Source organism: Callithrix jacchus, chromosome 3, assembly GCF_049354715.1.
Source record: "Callithrix jacchus isolate 240 chromosome 3, calJac240_pri, whole genome shotgun sequence".
Lineage (NCBI taxonomy): Eukaryota > Metazoa > Chordata > Mammalia > Primates > Cebidae > Callithrix > Callithrix jacchus.
In genome coordinates this window covers 190,471,629-190,493,253 of record NC_133504.1, presented here as the reverse complement: position 1 = coordinate 190,493,253, position 21,625 = coordinate 190,471,629, and the positions used below count along the sequence as shown (strand labels likewise).

At 45.8% G+C, this 21,625-nt stretch overlaps 1 protein-coding gene across 16 annotated transcripts in view; it reads left to right on the top strand.

Moving 5' to 3' along the window:
* FAM193A (family with sequence similarity 193 member A) overlaps nucleotides 1-21,625 on the top strand; it is a 191,682-nt gene that overhangs the window by 131,519 nt on the left and 38,538 nt on the right. For all 16 annotated transcript variants that reach the window (XR_008480333.2, XR_008480332.2, XR_008480331.2 and 13 more), the window contains 5 exons: nucleotides 13,792-13,990; nucleotides 14,985-15,257; nucleotides 17,763-18,036; nucleotides 19,056-19,239; nucleotides 20,480-20,710. Coding sequence is in view for 13 of the 16 variants with exons in the window: in XM_035294601.3 (XP_035150492.1) it covers nucleotides 13,792-13,990; nucleotides 14,985-15,257; nucleotides 17,763-18,036; nucleotides 19,056-19,239; nucleotides 20,480-20,710 (1,161 nt within the window). In the remaining 3 variants the exon portion in view is untranslated. The remainder of the gene's footprint in view (nucleotides 1-13,791; nucleotides 13,991-14,984; nucleotides 15,258-17,762; nucleotides 18,037-19,055; nucleotides 19,240-20,479; nucleotides 20,711-21,625) is intronic.

The following is a 21,625-nucleotide window of genomic DNA, read 5'->3' as shown; positions in this document are numbered from 1 at the left end:
TAAGGTACCGTTATCAAAATATTTCATTTTCATCTGATATGAAAATGTTTGTTTCTGTCAACAAACTGGCGCTGTCACCAGATCTTACAGGGTTAGTGTGTGGAGTTGGTTTGACTTAGCTGGATGTGCAGCCCCGTCTGTGTCTGCATGCGTAATGTGTGAGCAGCCCTGAAGGAGTCCACCTTCAGAAAGCAGACGAGCTGTGTCAGAATATCACACGTTCCAGTGACGTTAGAGGAGGTTTCTGAGAGATGATCAGCAGGATTGTTCGCAATGTACTCGGGAGGCAGAAGGCTGGTGCTGAACGTGGAGGGGCCTTGCACGCTTCTGACCTGCCGCTGTGTCTGCCTTCGCTTTTGCACTTGGGTTAGGGAGCTTCTGCTGTGCTGCAGCACAGTTGTTGCCTTTGACATTATGCCATTGTCGTTGTAATTCTTTCACTTTGCATCTTCGGTATTGTGGGTAAATATTTAGTACCTAAAATGGTTAGCACGAATACTATGAAAAATTTATTTTCTGTCCTGTCATGGTAGCTCACGGCTGTAATCCCAGCATTTTGGGAGGCTGAGGTGGGAGGATCGCTTGAGCCTGGGAGTTCAAGACCAGCCTGGATGACGTAGTGAAACCCCATCTCTAAAAAAAAAAAAAATTCTTGAAATTAAAAAAACTTGAAGACTAATTTCTGTTTTCAGGTGTTTTCATACCAGTGACATATTGAATTTATATATTGCGTATAAGTTATTTCAAAGTTTAAAGTAGTTGCTGAGAAAAATGTAGTAATGAAATACTATATAAAATAAAAGAAAAACTGTAAGTGCCAGGGAATTTAGTTTCCAAATATTTGGGGATCTCACAAGTACCATTTTGTTACTGATTTCTATTATATTCTATTGTGATCTAAAAGTGTACAGTGTATGATTTCTGGTTTTTTGAGTGTATTAAGGTTTGTTTAATGGCCCAGAATTTGTCTGTCTTGGTGAAAGTTCCATGTGAGCTTCAGAGGAATATGTGCTCTGTTGTTGAGTGAAGTGGTCTTCAGATGTTCATTGGGTCCTATTGATTGATGGTGCTTGAGTCCTGTCAGTCAGCAACTGTGTTCTGATTCTCTGCCCGCTTGAACTGTTCATTTCTGTGGAGGGCTTTTGAAGACTTCACTGTGACGCTGGATTCATCGGTTTTTCCTTGCACGGTTCTATCAGCTTTTGCCCTACAAGGCTGGATGCTCTGTCGTTGGCATCACACACATTGAGGATGGTTACTGCTTCTTGGAGAACTGACCCTTTATCGTTATGTAATGCTCCTCAGCACCACTGGTAACTTCCCTTGCTCTGAAGCCTGCTCTGCCTGAAATTAATATAGCTCCTCTGGTTTTCTTTTGGTTTGTGTTAGCATGGTATATCTTCCTTCGTTGCTTTACTCTTTGAAAGGATTTGTGTACTGTGGTCAAATACCTATAACATAAAATTTACAATCTTACCCATTTTTAAGTGTAGAATTCTGTGGTATTAAATACATTTATAAAGTTGTGCAACTATCATTCATCTCCATGACTCTTTTCATCTTGTAAAATTGGAAGTTTTTAACCCATTAAACAGTAACTCCCCTTTCCCCCACCCCTGGGCACCCATCATTCTACTTTCTGTCTTTATGATTGTGACTACTCGAAGTACCTCATATACGTGGAATTGTACAGTATTTGTCTTTTTGTGACTGGCTTATTTCACTTAGCATAATACCCTCAAGGTTTATCCATGTTGTGGCATGTTGCAGAATTTCCTTCCTGTGTAAGGCTAACTAATACTCGTCATGTGGCTGAATCCCAATTTGTGTCTCCATCAGTGAACTCTTGAGTTGTTTCCATACATTCTCTGCTGTGAACATGAGTGTACAAATATTTCAGGACCCTTCTTTCAGTTATTTGGGGTGTATACCCAGAAGTGGAATTGCTAGGTCATATGGTAATTCTATTTGGAATTATTTGAGGAACTGCCACACTGTTTCCTACAGTGGCTGCACCATGTTACATTCCTACCAACGTGCACAAGGGTTTCAGTTTCTCCGCATCCTCACTAACACTCGTTATTTTCTGTTTTGCTTTTTTTAATAGTAACCATCCTAATAGATGCAAGGTGCTGTCACATCGTAGGGTTTTTTTCCTTGTGTAAGTGACCGTAGACACATTGTAGTTTTGTTGTGCATTTTCATAATGTTTAGTAATGTTGAGCATCTTTCATGTGCTCGTTGACCTTTGTATATGTTCTTTGGAGAAATGTCTATTTAAGTTCTTTGCTCATTTTTGAATCAGGTTTGTTGTTGTTGCATTTGAGTTCTCTCTGTAGTCTGGATATTAGTCCTTTATCAGATAGGTGCTTTGCAAGTATTTTCTCCCGTTCTTTAGGCTCCCTTCTTACTCTGTTGGTAGTGTCTTTTGATGCACATCTAAAATGCTTTCATGCAGTCCAGTTTGTCTGTTTATTTTTTGTTGCCTGTGCCTTTGGTGTTACATCCAGTAAATCATCGCCAGATCTAGTGTTGTGAAGCTTTTGCCCCATGTTTTCTTCTAAGAGTTTTGCTCTTTCCTTACATACAGGTCTGTGATCCATTTTTAAGTTCATTTTTATATATGGTATTAGGTAAGGGTCCAGCTTCATTCTTCTGCATGTGGAATGCACTGTTGTCCCAGTACCGTTTGTTAAAAAGACTGCCCTTTTCCTGTTGAAGGATGTTTCCATCCTTGTCAGAAATCATTTGACCATATATGTGACGTTTTGTTTTTGGTCTTTCTATTCTGTTCCATTGGTCTGTATGTCATGCCAGTACCACACTGTTTTGATTGCTGTATCTTTGCAGTATGTTTTGAAATCAGGAATTGTGAGCCCACCAGGTTTGGTGTTTGTTGTTGTTAAGATTGTTTGGGTTATTCAGAATCCTATGAGATTCTGTATGAATTTAGGGTGAGTTTTTCTGTTTCTCAAAATACATCATTGGGATTTTGATAGGGATTGCATTAAATCTGTAGATCACTTTGGGTAGTATGGACATTCTAACAATATTGTCTTTAATCAGTGAAGATTAGAAGATTAACATGGTATGTGTTTTCATTTATTTTTGTTTTTTCAGTTTCTTAGAGCAGGGCTTTATAGTTTATGGTAGAACTCTTTCACTTCTTTGGTTAAGTTAATTCCAAACTTAACTTAACTTAACACCAACCAACTGTTGGTGTTTTTTCGAGACAGATTCTCACTCTGTTGCCTGCACTGAAGTGCAGTGGCACGATCTTGGCTCACTGCAGCCTCCACCACACAGGTTTAAGTGATTCTCCTGCCTCAGCCTCCTGAGCAGCTGGGATCACAGACAACATGCTACCATGTCGTGCTAATTTTGTATTTTTAGTAGAAATGGGGTTTGGCCATATTGGTTAGGCTGGTCTCGTACTCCTTGGTTCAAGTGATCCACTTGCCTCAGCTTCTCAAAAATGCGGATTACAGGCATGAGTCATCGTGCCTGGCCAGTTAATTCAGTTCCTAAGTTGTTAGTGTTTTGAGGTGGGGTCTCGCTCTGTCACCCAAGCTGGGGTGCAGTGGCACAATCTTGGCTCACTGCAGCCTCTGTCCTCCTAGGTTCAAGTGATTCTCCTGCCTAAGCCTCCTCAGTAGCTGGGATTACAGGCACATGCTACCACGCCTGGCTAATTTTTGTATTTTTAGTAGAGACAGGGTTTCACCGTGTTGGCCAGGCTGGTCTCGAACTCCTGACCTCAAGTGATCCACCTGCCTTGGCCTCCCAAAGTGCTGAGATTACAGGCATGAGCCACCATGCCCGGCCCTAAATTAGTATTTTTGATGCTGTTGTGAGTGGAATTGTTTTCATAATTTCCTTTTCCAACCATTGTTAGTGTGTAGACATGCAGCTCATTTTCTGGTGTTGATTTTGTATCTTCCTATTTGGCTGAATTAATCTATTCTGACAGACTTGTGTGGATGGAATCTTTAGAGTTTTCTAGATATGAAATCATATCATCTATGAAGAGAAATAAGTTTACTTCTTCCTTTCCAGTCTGGATGCCTTTTATTTCTTTTTCTTGCCTATTTGCTCTGACTGAAACTTCTAATACTATGTTGTATAGAAGTGGTGAAAGCATTTCTAATACTGTGTGGAACAGAAGTGGTAAAAGCATCCTTGCCTTGTTACTGATATTCAAGGTGATATGCATTTGTTCACCACTGTTTGCTGTGGGTTTTTCATATATGGCTTTTGTTATATTCTGTTACTAGTTTGTTGGGTGTTATTGTCACGGAAAGGTTTTGAATTTTGTCAAATGCTTCTTCTGCACCAGCTGTGGTGATCTTTGGCCTTTTGCAGTCTGTTAATGTGGCGCATTAACATTGAGTCACCCTTGCATTCTGGGAATAATCCCCACTTGATCACGGCGCATGAGTCTTTTAACTTGCGGCTGAATTCAGTTTGCTAGTATTTTGTTGAGGATGTTTGCATGAATCTTCATAAGTGATACTCGGTACTTTCCTTACAGTGTCTTTGGTATGGGGATATGCTCAGGACATGAGTTAGAAAGTGTTTCCTTCTCTTAATTTTTTTTGAAACTTTGAAACTTATTAATTCTGTAAATATTTGGTGGAATTGACCAGTGAAGCCATCAGGTCTAGGACTTTTCTTTATTCGGTGATTTTATTTTTTATTTTTTATTTTTTTTTTAGATGGAGACTCACTCTGTCACCCAGGCTGGAGTGCAGTGGTGTGATCTCTGCCCATAGCAACCTCTGCTTCCCTGGTTTAAATGATTCCCCGGCCTTGGCCTCCCATGTAGCTGGAACTACAGGCACACACCACCACACCTAGCTAATTTTTGTATTTTTAGTAGAGATGGGTTTTCACCATGTTTGTCAGGCTGGTCTCAAACTCCTGACCTCAGGTGATCCACCCACCTCGGCCTCCCAAAAGTGCTGGGTTGACATAATAGGCGTGAGCCACCGTGGCCTATTGAGTGATGCTGTGGTTACCAGGCCAGTCTGTTTGCTAGTTCCAGGTCTGTTGAGACTTTTCTGTTTCTTAATGATTTCATCTTGGTAGGTTTTGTGTTTCTAGGAATTTTTTTATTTCATCTGTTTTATCCAGTGTGTTAGTGAACAGTTGTTCATAATACTTTCTTTTTTTATTTTTCTTTGAAACAACATCTCTGTCACCCAGGCAGGAGTACAATGGCATGATCTAGCTCATTGCAGCCTCAAACTCTTGGCTCACGTATTCCTCCTGCCTCAGCCTCCCAGGTAGCTGGGACTAGAGGCATGTGCCACCACTCCCAGCTAATATTTTTATTGTTTTGGAAGAGACAGGGTCTTAACTATGTACAAGGCAAAGATGCTTTTACCACTTCTATTCAACATAGTATTAGAAGTTTCAGGCAGAGCACATAGGCAAGAAAAAGAAATAAAAGGCCTCCAGACTGGAAAGGAAGAAGTAAAATTATTTGGAAGAGACAGGGTCTTACTATGTTGCCTAGTCTGGACTAAGGCAGTCCTAAGCACTCCTGGGCTACGTCTGGACTTCCGGGCTAAGGCAGTGCTACCACCTCAGCCTCCCAATGTGCTGGGGTTATGTGTGTAAGTTAACCAAGCTCAGCCAGTACTTTTTTATGATCTTCTATGTCTTAATTTTAATTAATTAATTAATTAATTTTTCTTTCTTTCCTTCCTTCCTTCCTTCCTTCCTTCCTTCCTTCCTTCCTTCCTTCCTTCCTTCCTTCCTTCCTTCCTTCCTTTCTTTCCTTCTTTCTTTCGTTCTCTTTCTTTCTTTCTTTCTCTTTCTTTCTTTTCTTTTCTTTTCTTTTCTTTTCTTTTCTTTTCTTTTCTTTTCTTTCTTTTCTTTCTTTCCTCTTTTCTTTCTTCTTTCTTTGACAGTCTTGCTCTGTTGCCCAGGCTGGATTTGCAGTATCACCATCATAGCTCGCTGCAGCCTCAAATGCTTGGGCTCTGATGATTCTCCTGCCTTAGCCTCCCACGCAGCTATGATTATAGGTGTGCGCCACCACTCCCAGCCCCTTTTATTTCTGTATAATCAATAATAATGTTCCCACTTTCATTTCTGATTTTAGTAATTTGAGTCTTTCTTTTTCTTAGTCCATCTCTCTAAAGTTTTGTCAGTTTTGCTGCTCTTTTCAAAGAACGATATTTTGGTTCATTGATTTTCCCCCATCTATTGTTTTTCTGTTCTGTTTCATTTATCGTTGATCTCTGCCCTGGTCTTTAGTATTCCTTTCCTTCTGCCTGCTTTGGATTTAGTTTGTTCTGTTTTAATTCATGACGATGTGAGGTTAGGGGTTTTGTTTCATTTTATTTGTTGTTGTTGAGACAAGGCTTACTCAGTTGCCCAGCCTGGAGTGTAGCGATGCAGTCATGGCTCACTGCAGCCTCAACTTCCTGGACTCAAGCGATCCTCCTGCTCCAGCGTCTCAAGTAGTTTGAAGGACAGGTGTGTGCCTCCGTGCTCTGCTGTTAATTAATTAATTATTGTAGAGACAGAGGTCTCACCATGTTGCCCAGGCTAGTCTCAAACTCCTGGGCTCAAGCGATCCTCCTGCCTCAGCCTCCCAAAGTGCTGGAATTACAAGGATGAGCCACCACGCCCATCCTAAGTTAGGGTGCTGATTAGAGATCTTTCTTGTTTTTTGATGTGTGTATAGGTATCAATTTTGCCCTTAGTGCTTGCTTTCATTTCGTCCTGTGAGTCTTAATATGTTGTTTTTGTTTTCATTTGTTTCTAATTATTTTCTAATTCCCTTTGTAATTTCCTCATTGATCCATTGGTCATTTCCATCCTTTACTTTTAACTCCTCAGCGTTTTCATATTTAAAGCAGGTTTCTCGTAGACATGTATAGTTGTGTTTGTTTTTATTTTTAAAGACAGAATCTTGCAGTATTACTCAGACTGGACTTGAACTCCTAGGCTCAAGCAGTTCTCCCACCTTGGCCTCCTCCTGAGTAGCTGGGACTATAGACACATGCCACCATCCTTGTTGCTTTTTGATTTACCCTGATAATCTTTGTGCATTGGTGTATTTGACTATTCACATTTGAAGTGATTTTTTAAATGTATTTGAATTAATATCAGTCATGTTTGTAACTGTTTTCTATTAATTATCAGTCTTTTTCTGCCTTCTGTGTTTTTAAACATTTTATGATTTCATTTCATCTCCTCTCTTATCAATTTTATTTTTCTTTTTAGAATTTCTGCAATTGCCCTACGGTTTACAACATACCATTTTGAACTAATCTAAGTCCCTTTTCAACTAACTTATGTAAAACAGGTATCATTTAACAAATTACTCCCAACTCCTTTCCATTCCTTGTGACATTGCTGTCATTATTTTCTACGCGTTAATCACCTGGTACAGTGTTGCCAGTTACTTTTAACAGTTACCTTTTAGATTAATAGGAAGAAGGTATTTTACTTTGCCTTTATTTCTTCTCTGCTATTCTTCCTTTCTTTATGTAGATCCACATTTCTGACCTTCTGTCTGAAGAATCTTTTGACATTTCTTGCAGGGCAGGTCTGCTGGTGATGAGCTCCCTCAGTTTTTATTTGTCTGAGGAAGTCTTTATTTCTCCTTCACTTTTGAAGGATAGTTCGCTGGATACACAATTCTAGGTTGGTGGTATTTTCCTTTGAACACTTTAGATCTGTGTAACTTCCCTCTGTCCTTGCTAGCATGGTTTCTGACAAGGTGCCCTCTGGAATTCTTTTCCCTATTCTCTAGGTCCCCTGGCCCCTACCTGGCTGCTTTCAAGATTTTCTCTTTTTCTTTTTCTTTTTTTTTTTCTTGAGATGGAGTCTTGGTTAGCCGCCTAGGCTGGAGTGCACTGGCATGATCTTGGCTCACTGCAACCACCATCTCTCTGGTTCAAGTGATTCTCCCATCTCAGCCTCCTGAGTAGCTGGGGTTACAAGCACCCACCATCATGCCCAGCTAATGTTTGTAGTGTAGGAGACCGGCCAAGATTGTCTCTTTCTCTTTGGCGTTCTGCTGAATACAGTATGCCTTCGTGCAGCTTTGGGGTGTTGATTCTGCTCGACGTTCTGTGAACCCCTTGGATCTGTGATGTCAGGCGTTAATTTTGGAGACCTCTCAGCAGTTACTACTTGAGTTGTTTCTCTGTTGTCTCCTTCCATCATTCCAGTTACCAGATGTTACGTTTTTGGAAATTGTCCCACAGGGTTTGGGAGTTTTGTTCTATTGGGGGACTGTTTGTTTTGTTTAAATCTTACTTCCCTCTGCCTTGCAGTATGGGAGCTTCCGCTGACATACCTTGCCGCCCCGACTTCTGCCTTGGCCGTGTCGCCTCCCAAGGAGCCCACCACTGACGCTCTCGCTCCTCTTAGCGTTGTTTTTGCTGCTGGCATTCCCTTCCACCTCTCTGCCCACACGGCCCTTGTTCTGGCAGTCCACTTTTTCCCTTAGAGCCTTTAGCCTCGCAGTCATCTCCAGTGTCCTGCTTGGCCGTTGCCGTCCATGTTATCTCCACGCGTTCCTGCAGCCAGTCAGTTGTCTCTCTCAGCCTCCGGGAAATTGCTCTCAGACCTTCTTCTCTTCTTCATACCTAACCCTCTCTTTCATCTTTCTCATCTCCTTGTCTCTCAGTTCTGTGTTAGGAGAACTTTTGGGGACCAGTCCTCCGGTTAAGCGATTTTCCAGTGGGGCCTAGCCTGCCTCTTAAGTTCTAGTTCCAACTGTATTTATTATTTATAAACTTGAATTTACTTTTTTTTCAAAGATGTGTAGTAGCTTTTTATATTCTCTTGTTTCTTGGTTTTCTCTTTTTTCTTTAAGCATTTCACAAAAAGTTACTCTGTTTGAATGAAACCTTGCGCACCCAGATCTGATTTCTGCTGACATCACCTGTGCTGTATTACTTCCTGTGTGGATGCATTGTATTAGGAGGTTATCGAGAACCTGCAGACCTCCATAGTAGACGTTTGTCTATGAGGGTTGGCATCTGCTGCTGTGAGAGCTGCCTGAGACCTGAGCTCCTCTCGAAGGTCTGCAAACTGCTGCCCCCACACGTCACTGTGGCGATGGTGTGCAGCCGTTCCTTGCCCTCACCTCCACCTCGGTTTCTTTCATCGCCACCTAGTACTTCTTGTCGTCCTTTGTGTTTGTAGATAGCAGTTGGTTTCTAGGCTGTTCAGTGTCATTTCTCTCCGATCTAGAGCTAAGTAGCTCCTCTTACCTGACATGGCCCAGACCAGGGGGGAAGAACACCTTGAAGGGAAGAGCAAAGCCAAGCAGGTGCAGCTGCTCCTTGCTGCTCCTCCCACCTGCCATCCATGTGGCCAGGAGTAAGAAATCACCACTGCAGGGCCTGAATCTGTACTACAACCTAAGGCATGTGACTTTGAATCCTGGGTCTTTTTCATCAAACACGGGATGTGCTGTGAAACAGTTACCATACTAAGAAAGGGCCTAGAAGTGAAGACAGGGACGTCTTGAAGTCTCCACTGAGAACACGGGGGGCATCAGCAGTGGTTACTGGGTTCTGGCCCTCAGGAGTTCACGGTATCAAGTGGAGCTGGTAACGTAGGGCAAGGGGAAGAGCAGGTGCCAAGTGGCCCTGCTCCCTTGTTAGCTTCCAGGCCCAGGGTGTGTCTTTACACCTCACTTTCTAGGTTACTTTGAGACTTAAGTAAAACCACTGCAAAAGCATTTACTACAGTGCAAACATGATTTCAATTAAATACAGTTAAAAGTAGAAATTCAGATTTAGGTTGAGGATGTAAAGCTGTGTGGATATTAGGGTCAGAAATAGGTTGCAGTTTGGGGATCTCATTGAGATCTTTGACCTGCATGTTATTTTAGAGCTAAGACTCAGCTCTTCCAGTCTGAAAGTTGGCACAGCCAAAGCAACGGTGTCCTTCGCGTCTTCACTGGCTCTGGGAGGAGTACCTAGAAACCTTAGTTAAGCAGAAATACCGAGTCCGTCATCTCATCCTCATGCTGGGATACAACTGGTACTCCTTTTCTCTCGGATGCTTAGCGTTGAGAACCTCTCGCATGTGGGCCTTGTGACTCAGCCTGCGGCTCTTGCTCCTCGTGTCTTGCACCACATTCTGTGTCCGAGTGCGTGTGCGTGGTAGAGGACAGGCGAGTCACCCACCTCCCAGGTAAACTCAGAATGTGTGCCCGGTGGAAAGCAGCTTTCTGTGTTTGCCTTTGTGTCAGAGCCTTCATTCAGAGCAACAGTTTTCCTTTCCTGTGGATTACTTCTTTTGTCTCAAACTGGATAAAAATTCAAAACTCCTGCCAGTTGAAGCTTTGTGCGTTTGTGTAACGAGTGAAATCGGTATTCTGATTCAGTAGCATAGTCCACATTCTGAGAGCATTATTTTATAGTTACATCATTGGTGGACTTACAAAGTCATGGCCCAAAAATGGTCTAGGTGACAGACACCTGTTTTTTTCTGAAAGGAAATCTATAAGCTCTTGGGGTCAATAGGCATCTTCCGCAAAAGCATTGAAGAAAATATAGCTTTTTTGTTGTTGTTACTGATCACTGTTACCTTTGTTCCTGCAACTGGGCCCCTCTTTTTGAGTTGGGAGGGTTCTGAACAGTGTAAACCAAGTGCGTAGAATCGTTACCTTATGTTTCCAGCGTTACAGTTGTGTGGATGCATTCCCTTATTCCTCTAAGCTAGACACTGTTCAGCAAACACTTATTGAGCCCCCATTGTGCCAGGCCCTGGGCTACACCGTAGGAAGAACAAAAATCAGTTAGTCCTGGCCCCTCTTTTCAAAGAGCTCACAGCCTAAAGAGAAGACAAAAACGTAATCAAAACAAAATGTCACTGCTGTGGCATACCCGCTGGAACTTGCAGTTGCTAGGCAGAGAAGTAACGCTGGAGAGGGAAGAGTTTAAATGAGCCACGGTGGTTTTGCAGAGGAGGTCATGCAAAACACGGTGTTGAAGGATAAGCAGGAGCTGCCTGACACACGGGCTGCTGGGGCCCAGGCTCTGAGCAACTCACGGGCATGTCTTGAGGAGTCCAGGAGGTGCTCAGATAGCTTCAGAGTCCTGAGCTGCTTCTGCTAGTCAGGGTTTACCAGCTGGGCCAGCACGATAGGACTGCTGCTCAGAGCCAGCAGCTCGGCATCTGTCAGATGTTTGTGCCCTTTGGCAGAAGATACTCAAGACTAAGAAATTTTCTACTTAATTGTTACTTTTCGTCAATGACTTCTCAGCAAAGCAGCTCTTAGTTTATCAGTGCTTTGTAGAAATGGCATCTATAAAATACTGTGTTCTTATTTTCCTGCCTCCTGCACCCTGGGGCTCCCATGCCAAAAACAATGACTTCAGGCTCTTGCTTGTATCCTGGGTGGCCCAGCTAGACCTGGTTTTTTCCTGCTGTTGAGTCCTGAGTGTCTGCTCTAGCCTCTTCTCCCTCTTTGCCTTTCTGGGCCTGTTCCAGCAGCCCAGAGGGAAGTGCTGTGGAAGAGAGGCAAGGTGGAAAGGTTCGGTCGGGTGGTCAGTTGTTTTGTGTCCAGGGACTCTGTGTCTGTGTACGTAGTCTCTGTATAGTCAGAAAGTGAGCGTAGTGCACCTTCACACTAAGGACTCACTGTGGGCCAGGCAGTGTGCCGAACTCTTACCATCACCCTGGAGGTAGGTATTTCCAGATGACAGATGAGAAAACTAAAGCACAAAAAGATTGAGTGATTTGCCTGAGGTCACACAGCTAGTAAAAGGGAGAGCTGGCATCTGAGCTCACCAGACTGCAGAACCCGAAGGCCAAGACATGGGACTAGAGTTCAGATGTAGCTGTCACCTGAACGTGCCTCCTCGTGGTGGAGCCACAGTGGTAGCTCCTGGACTAGATGTGCAGTCCCAGCTCTCATTTTGATAGCTCCAGAATTCTTTCTTTCCTTGCCATCTTCACCGCCATGGCTTCATCATTTCTCATCCCCTGACTAACAGTTTGCCCTCCTTCCACCTCTGGTTCATCCACACAATATTGCCAGATTGATCTTTCCAATAAGCTGACCAAGTCATCTTACTCTGCTGCTTAAATCCCTCTGTGGCTCCCCAGCCCCTTCAGGACAAAATGAAAGTTGTCTTTGGCCTGGCTGCTGCCCCTACTCATTCTGGAGCCTGTCAGGATGTGGCACTGTCATCCCTGTGCTCCTAAGCCTTCCTGTGCTCCCTCTGACCCAGCCAGGCCTGCAGGATTCTGCCGAAACATGACCTGCTCTTAAGAACCCTCTGGAGTACCCTCCCACTCGGGTTTGCAGAATTCACTGCTCATTTCTGCGTCCCAGAGGATGTGATGACCAGACTGCCCGTAACGGGGCACTCCTTCACTCCAGCAGACAGAAGTCTTGCTGAGGGAGAGCGGTGTGCCTACCCGGCATTAGCAGAGGCTGGGGCAGAAGGGCTAGGATCCAGATGTCCCACCTCACGCTAAAGCGCATATAATTTGGGGAAAGGCAGACATTAAACCAGTAGGCTACAAGTAGGCCTTGAATTATAACTGCAGTAAATACTAAGAGGGAAAATTAAGGATTCTAGTGTGTTCAGTGGGAAGGCTCACTTTGGTCTTGGGTGTTGGGTCTCGGGCGGTGACCACAAAGGCATGCCGGCTTCTCTGATGAAGGGATCTTTAGGCCAAGGCGTGCAGGATGAGTGTGAGTGTGGTAATGAGCTGAGGCTTGCACATTCTAGAGCATGGACACAGTACAAGCAAAGCTTAGGGCCAAGAAGGTGAATAGGCATGTGCCGGCCAAGTGGAAACCTGTGTGTCCAGGGCCTTGGCGAGCAGGAGGGGTAGAGGTGGCGGCCCTAGTTCTCTTGGATCTCCTCAGGCCAGAGCCTTGGGAACCCATTGCTACATCTCGAGCCAGAGGAGTGACATGTGCTTGAATTTACATTCAACAAAGATCACTCTGGCTGTGGTGGGGAGAAGGACTGCGAAGAGGCCCTGGTGCAAACGTACAGGCTGTTGCGGCTGCACCGCTGTGCGAACATGGCGCTCAGGAGCTCCTAAGGAGGTCAGCAGCCAGGGCCTGGGGCCTGGATAGGGGCCGAGGCAGAGGGAGGACCCAAGGGGTTCCCAGCGTGTACAGGAGCAGCCAGATGGCTAGTCACTCAGTAAATTCCTGGATGTTGGCTAGCCCGCTGGCCGGACCCTGATCGCTTCCCCTTGGTCCCTTCAACAGTGGTCTGCCCCACAGGGTTCAGGGCACGGCTTGCCAGTGAGGCAGCTTCTTTGAGGATGCCCTGGTCTTGAGAGCACAACGTAAAATTCCTCTAGTTCATTACATTTGTGCTGTACCTTGCCCAAGTATAAGAGGTCGGTATTGTAAGGGTTCTATCATTTCCATCAGTGATTCCAAAGTTGATTTATTAGTGATGATTCTTAAAATGCCTGCTGAGACTATGAGACTAAGCTGTAGAAACAGATCTTACGACACACATGAACACATGAACCACACTCACATGTGACCCGGTAGGAATGTGAGAAGTTACTGAGTGGTCTATAAAGTTTGTTCAGATACACTCCTCAAGGCATCGGTTGCTTTTCATATCTACGTCTGGTTGAAATTTGGCCTGCTGTGTGTAGTCTCATAAATCAGTTCCATGCTTTGTGAGATGTGCTCCCTGTGGGCCTCAGCTCATGGTGAGCACGTCCCATGAGGCTCATAATGAATTGTCTGTCTGTAGTTTAACTACTTATGTAGGTAAACAGAATATTAATTTTGATATGTGATTAGAAAATTTTTTTTTGTAGGCTTTACCGCCAGCACCTGTTCAGAATCACACAAATAAGCATCAGGTATTCAATGCATCTCTTCAAGACCATATTTATCCGAGCTGTTTTGGGAATACTCCAGAGTGGAATAGTTCTAAATTTATAAGTCTTTGGGGATCAGAAGTGATGAATGATAAGAACTGGAATTCTGGCACTTTCTTGCCAGATACAATTTCTGGTAAGGAATTTGTTAAAACTTTCTTAAAGTTTTAAAATAACCTGAGCTGAGTAGATTGACATCTTTGCAGTAGCCTCCCGTGGAAGCCCTGGCCCAGCTGTAGCCAGCTGCTGCTCCATCACCTCTGTCTCCAGTGGGAGGCCCCTTGGGGCTGTCATCCTATTTCATCCTCTCGCATCTGCCGCCAGTCAGTCCCATTGCGTGACTGAGCAGAGCAAGACTCTGGCTCCATGGCTGCCTGTCAGCCCTGTGAGCCATGTGGGCACAGCCCCAGCACTGCTGAGGGTGTGGTGTCCATGGTTGGATGTCCGGCCTTCAATTCTCGAGCAGTGGTAACAACCAGACCTCAGCCCCCTGGTGCACAGGGGCAGGGAGACAGTGCCACAGTCAGCTTAAACCTGTGACTCACACTCCTTCCTCTGGTTGCTGCATTGACCCCACGTGGCATCTCTCCCTTTTACAAGCTCCTTCCTCCCCAGATGTCTCAGCCGCTGAGGCCCAGCTGTTACTTCAGTCGCAGGGTCTGGGGAACCTGAAAAGGGGCTGCTACCTACGTCTCATCTCTGTCTTTCTGTGGCCAGAGCTCCTGGCAGCCCCACACCCAGCCCCTGCATGTGCCGGAACAGCAGGCTAGGCTTGACATCCTGATCTGTGCTTGGGAAGGATTTCTAGCTGTGTGACCTTGGGCAAGTTGCTTGGCCTCTCTGAGCCTCAGTTTCTTCATCTTTTTAGGATGGGAGTAATAGGACCAACCTCAGAAAGTAGCTCTAAGACATTACATAACTTTGGAAAGCACCAAGTACAGGAATTGGCACATAGTGGGTGCTCAGTACAATTTTGTCTTAGATTAAAGGGTAGCTGACTGAGCGTCTTCCCAGCGGGGTCCGGACTTCAGCAGCCCCAGTATCAAGTGTCCAGTCATCAGCATGTCTTTTAGGGTTTAGCTAAGTGGGATTGCTGTCAGAAGCCTTAATTTTCCTGTTCTTCTTTGAAGGGAGTGAAATATTAGGGCCAACACTCTCAGACACAAGACCTGAAGCCCTTCCACCTCCATCTAGCGGTGAAACACCTGCAGTTTCGGATAGTAAAGAGAAAAAGAATGCCGCAAAAAAGAAATGTTTATACAATTTCCAAGATGCTTTTATGGAAGCAAACAAAGTTGTCATGGCCACCTCATCAGCCACGTCCTCCGTGTCCTGCACAGCTACCACAGTGCAGTCCAGCAACAGCCAGTTCAGAGTGTCATCCAAGAGACCTCCTTCAGTAGGTAAGGCTTGAAGGCTCACTAGCCCTTGGGGTCCACAGGAAGGCAGGGCTTACTGACTTCTCCTCATCTTTGTAACTGCCTTTTACATGGCCTAGCCAGAGGCCTAAGTGTCATTAACTGCCCAAAAATGCTCACACCCAGAGAGCTGATCCCTAGGCCTTTGATTAGAATTTTAGCTGTCTCGCTAGATTCCTCTGGGGCTTCTTTGCTGCACTGTCTTGCTTTTGTCTCTGTTTCTGTTGTTCTGTGATAAGAAGAGGTTATTGCTTTCTTTTTTTTTGAGATAGGGTCTCACTGTCGCCCAGGCTGGAGTGCAATGGCGCAGTCTCAGCTTACTACAGCCTCCGCCTTTTGGGTTAAAGTGATTCTCCCACCTCGACCTCCCAAGTAGCTGGGACTACAGGCGCCCACCACTATGCACGGCTACTGTATGTATTTTTTGGTAGAGGTGAGGCTTCACCATATTGGCCAGGTTAGGAGGTCATTGCTTTCTGAGCCCGTGGCAGGATTTCTCAGAAGCTGCTTTAGGAAAATGCTGAGCAGATGTGAGCTGACAGGGCTGCTTGTCACTGAGCCTGGGGTACAGCCCCTGGCTATCACTTAGGGGGCCTGAAAGCAAGAATGTGATTAGAGACCAATGGCAACTCAGTAGCTGGCTTGAGGAAACCTCACTAGCCCAAGTTGGGACAGATTGAGCATTAAAAGGAATGGGAGGGCTGAGTGCAGTGGCTCACACCTGTAATTCCAGCACTTTGGGAGGCCAAGAGGGGAGGATTGCTTAAGCCCAGGAGTTTGAGACTAGCCTGGGCGACATAGTGAGACCCTGCCTCTACAAAAAAAAGTTTAAAAAAAACGATAAGAAAGTTGACAATAGCATACAAATAAAGTCAGGGATCCATAGGGATAGGAGTGCTGAAACAGGGCAGTAGGGTGGGAAGCTCTTCTTCAGAAGCACACATCCTCTAAATGTGTAAGAAGGGTAGGAGTGGCGAGTTAGCATGCCGCGGCCTGTGGCGTGACAGCTGGTGCAAGTATGCAGCATCCATGGAGGTTAATATGGGATATCCATTTGAGGAATGGAGTATTTCACCCACAGGGGACTGACAGATTACAGAGGGATGCTGGGCGCCTGTATTAATTCATTCACATGTTGCTATGAAGAAATACCCCAGACTGGGTAATTTATAAAGGAGTTTTAGTTGACTCACAATTCCGCATGGCTGGGGAGGCCCCAGGAAACTTACAATCATGGTGAAAGGTGCCTTTTCACAGGGGAGAGAATGGATACCCAGTGAAGGGGGAGACCTCTTATAAAACCATCAGATCTCGTGAGAGCTCACTCATTATCAGCAGAACGATATGGGGGAAACACCCCCATGTTTCAGTTATCTCACTGGGTCCCTTCCGCTACACGGGATTATGGGAACTACAATTCAGGATGAGATTTGGATGGGGACACAGCAACCCTGTCACTGCAGACTGACAGATTACAAAGGAATGGTGGTGCTGGACTCGAGGAACCTGGCAGACAGCACCGTGCCCACTACCGTGAAACAGAGACACAGGTAAACACATAAAGGTGTTTATCCCATTGCCACAGACTCATGAGGAGCAACATAATCTTTGCGGGATTTGTGCCCAGAACCTTGGTATCGAAATCTACCAAGACAAGACAGATCCTGATTGGCAGACAGATGGCCTGTTAAAAGTGTTAGTCCTGTGAAAAGAGAAAACATGTGGAAGAGGCTGGGTTGGTGGAAAAGCTATAAAGGACACCTGAGGAAACTGGAAAATTGAATGTGGGTTATACCTTGGATGAGAGTGTCCTGTCAGTGTTAAATGCCATTGGTGTGAGCGTGGTATTGTGGTTGTTCAGCAAAATGTCAGAAAAAGAGAGAGAGAGGGGCCGGCGCGGGGGCTCACGCCTGTAATCCAAGCACTTTGGAGGCCAAGGTGGGCGGATCACCTGAGGTCGGGAGTTCAAGACCAGCCTGACCAACATGGTGAAACCCTGTCTTAAAAAAAAAGGAAAGAGAGAGGGAGAGAAAAAAGAAAAGTAGGAGGAAAGAGAATAAAGGTAAGGAAGGAAATTTTTAAGTAAAAAGCCGGGTACAGTGGCTCACACCTCTAGTCCCAGCACTTCTAGGCAGCCCAGGTGAGAGGATCGCTTGAGCCCAAGAGTTCAAGATGAGCCTGGACGACCTAGTGAGACCCTGTCTCTTTAAAGAAAAAGAAAAAGGTGAAACATTGTTTTTTAAAAACCTCCTCGATGTTCTAAGGAGTTCATGCCAAAGGTGTTTCTGGGCAAGTGCAACTGGCAGATAGATGTTCAGCCAAAAAGTGTGTGTGCATGTAAGAAGTCAAGTTGTGATGTGACAGAGTATTAGATCGTGACGGTGAAGCAAGGTGAGTGGGTACTCTTTGCACTGTTCTTTCCAATCTTCTATAGGTTCAAACGTATTTGAAACAAAAACTTGGCAGTGACTCTCGCCTCTCTAAATGCAGGTGACGTGTTTCATGGCATCAACAAGGAGGACCACAGACACTCGGCCCCAGCTGCCCCAAGGAACAGCCCCACAGGCTTGGCCCCCCTCCCAGCACTCTCGCCTGCCACGCTCTCACCTGCCTCTACACCTCACCTTGCAAATCTTGCTGCCCCATCATTTCCCAAAACAGCAACCACAACTCCTGGGTTTGTGGACACGCGCAAGAGTTTCTGTCCTGCACCCCTGCCCCCCACCACAGACGGCTCTATTAGCGCCCCTCCAAGTGTCTGCAGGTGAGCCAAGTCTGGTTGGGGACGTGGAAGCACTTTGGAAAATAGGTGTCATGCCACACTATCACAGCTACAGAAACTCCCCTGGAACCATGCAGTTGAAAAGTCCAGTGAAATGCTGAGGGAATGCAGGGATGTCCCCAGCAGAGGCCATGAATGGAGGCGGCTCCCATCTCAGCCTCTAGTTCTGCAGAGGGAAGAGCAGGGGCAATGGGCCACCATGGATAGGTGGGGACACTGACAGCATCAGGGGTGTACACTGTTTGTTCCTTGTTGTGTAAGTTGTATTTGTTATACCTAGGGTGGAAGCAGAAGAAAATGAACGGCATGTGAATAGTAAAAGCAATACAACAAACACTCAGCAGGTTTTTTGTTTTTTTTTTTAGACAGAATCTGGCTCTGTCATCCAGGCTGAAGTGCAGTGGCGCCATCTCAGCTCACGGCAAGCTGCACCTGCTGGGTTCAAGCAATTCTTCTGCCTCAGACTCCCAAGTAGCTGGGACTACAGGCACACGCCACCACGCCTGGCTAATTTTTATGTTTTTAGTAGAGGCAGGGTTTCACCATGTTGGCCAGGCTGGTCTCCTGACCTCAGGGGATCTGCCCACCTCGGCCTTTCACGGTGCTGGGATTACAGGCGTGAGCCACTGCACCCAGCCACGATTTCTTTTGAAGACAATTTCTGTGACCTTTGAACTCACCTGTTTGAAGCTATGCCCCTTCTCCGTAGTACAGAAGCTGTGGTTGTGGGAACAGTCTCTGAAGGAGTCATTGGAGAGACTCTGCTCCTGTTCAGTGGTGCTCTGTGAGCACCGCGAGGGACCGCCTGCATGCACACGCACTTGCCGTGCCTCCCATGTGAGCCCCCGGTCAGTGCCCTTACTGCCTGTGGCTGACTCCCCAGGAGCCCTGGGCCGTGCAGCTTCCGCGCTGCCTCTTGTCTGTGGGGGGTGGTGAGCAGCAGTGCGAGTTGTTGCCTCCGGGGCCGGCCGCTTGCTGATGAGCTTGTGTGTGGTTTGCAGCGATCCTGACTGCGAAGGGCACCGCTGCGAGAATGGTGTCTACGACCCGCAGCAGGACGATGGGGACGAGAGTGCGGATGAGGACAGCTGCTCTGAGCACAGCTCCAGCACCTCCACCTCCACCAACCAGAAGGAGGGCAAGTACTGCGACTGCTGCTACTGCGAATTCTTTGGGCACGGCGGGGTGAGTGCATGAGGTCAGCGCATTGTGATGTGGGAAGTGGGCGACACGGGCTCCTTGGCAGAAATTCTGTACTAGGTTGAATTCAGGGTTTTCCACTTCTAGGATATTCCTATCCTAAAGAAACAAAAATATTTCCCCAAAGATTGAGCCATAATGATTTCATTCTTCATTTTATGTTTTGTTTGTGGTTTTTAAGGTAGTTGGTAAATGGCAGGAGGTTGTTAATCATGGTGTACCCGTATGGTGGAGCGTCGTAGCCAGCGACCGCAGTGCTGGGTGTGTGCAGTTGGATTTCTCTTGTTTGAATATAGAGAGTCTTGGTACACACACATACTTCTGCATATTTCCAGAGCTGTGATTTAATGTATACAACCAATTATCACCCGCCGTTAAAGAGGGATGGGTGGTAGGAATAGCAGAGGCTTAGAGTTGTTCTTTTTCTGTTTAGGTCTGTTTGCAGTTCCTAAAATGTGGACATGTTGTTATAGTAAGAAATTTGGCAGTAGGATTCAGGGCAGTTTTTTTTTTTGGTTTTGACAAAAAGGAAACCTACAGATGGATGGAAAGATACTAAAGACACATTTATTGACATGAAAAGATACATCGTATTAAATAACAAGTAGAGCCAGGCACAGTGACTCATGCCTGTGATACCAGCACTTTGGGAGGCCAAGGCAGGAGGATCTCTGGGGCCCAGGAATTGAAGAAAGACAGCTTGGGCAGCGTTGTGAGACCCTGTCTCTACAAAAAATACAAGAACTACCTGGGTATGACAGCACACGCCTGTTGTCCCTCTTCTCAGGAGCCTGAGGTAGGAGGACTGCTTGAACCCAGGAAGTCAAGGCTACAGTGTGCTGTGATCACACTAGGAGGTCCAGGCCGCAGTGAGCTGTGATCATGCCACTGCACTCCAGCCTGGGTGACAGAGCAAGACCCTGTGAAATAAATAAATAAAGTAGTAATCCGGATTTATAATTGTTTCCTTTGTAGTTAAAAAAATCCATTTATGTGCATAGTTGTCCATGGCTTACCAGGGTTTTCATGAATGTGTAAAATTTGAGGGTAGGTATCAAAATGCCACTTTTGGGTGACTTGCTGATAAGTTTTTCTCTTTCTGCTGGTGGTTTTAGTTTCTTATTTTTCACGACAGATATATACTACTTCAGTAATGTAACAGTTTATTTTTGGAGGTACGTTCAAAATTGCTAAAGCTTAAGTGTGACTTTGTTGTTTTTCTCAGCCTCCAGCTGCACCAACAAGTAGAAATTATGCAGAAATGAGGGAAAAGCTTCGCTTACGGCTGACCAAGAGGAAGGAAGAGCAGCCTAAGAAACTGGATCAGATCTCGGAAAGGGAAAGCGTCGTTGACCATCGCAGGGTGGAGGATTTGTTGCAGTTCATAAACAGCTCCGAGACCAAACCAGTGAGCAGCACGCGTGCGGCCAAGCGGGCAAGGCATAAGCAGAGGAAGGCAAGTGACGGGTCTTGGTGCCTGGGGGTGCCAGGTCTGAGGGCGTCTCAGGGCGCCATGCCACAGCAGTCTCCAGGCAGGGCTGAGCTACAGGAGTTTGGGGCTCTGGCATGTATTGCCTTGCCCACAGCATTGCTCTGAGAGCCAGCCTGTCTCTGGTGGCCTGAACTGGAGACTGGTAAAAAATTTCACTGTTTGTAATTTTCAGGAAATTACATCCCCTTTTGTAGAATGGATTTGTTCTTGTGCTGGCCATCCATCGTGAGGGCAGGAGTAGACACTCCAGCTTTATCTGTTGGAGAGCCTTCTTTTCCAAGAAAGGAGCCCTCAACTGTAGAGATAGCAGAAGGGCCCAGGTGGGCTTTTGGGGCCTGTGGGAGAAGAAATGTCTGATGCGAGACTAGGGCAGAGCACTTGGCACAGGGAAGTCTTCTGGACTCAGGTCTGAGCATGTCCCCCTTGCTCCTCTTGTCCCACTTGCTGTTCCAAATGAAGACCAGCACATGTCATCGATTAGAAGGGAGGAGAATAAGCATTTGTGGGAAGGCTTGAGCTGCACACTCCTTGCCAGAGGGCGTGGTGTGTCACAAAAAGCAAATGTCAAATAGAAAAAAAGGAGTCAGGCATGGTGGTGTACGCACGCCTGTAGTTCCAGCTACTCAGGAGGCTATGGTGGGAGGATCACTTGAACCTCAGAGGTTAAGATCATGCCACTGCACTCCAGCCTGGGTGACAGAGTGAAACTCTGTCTCAAAAAAAATAAAAACAACTTTCTTCTCTTGGAGGATTTTCTAAATGCCGCTACGCTGGAGCAGTTCCAAAGAGCCTTCTGGTTTCAGCTCCCTAAAAATGTCAGGCTCCAAGAGGCAGACTTCAGTGAGCAGATGCGGGCTGCATGCAGAGGGAACCTGTAGG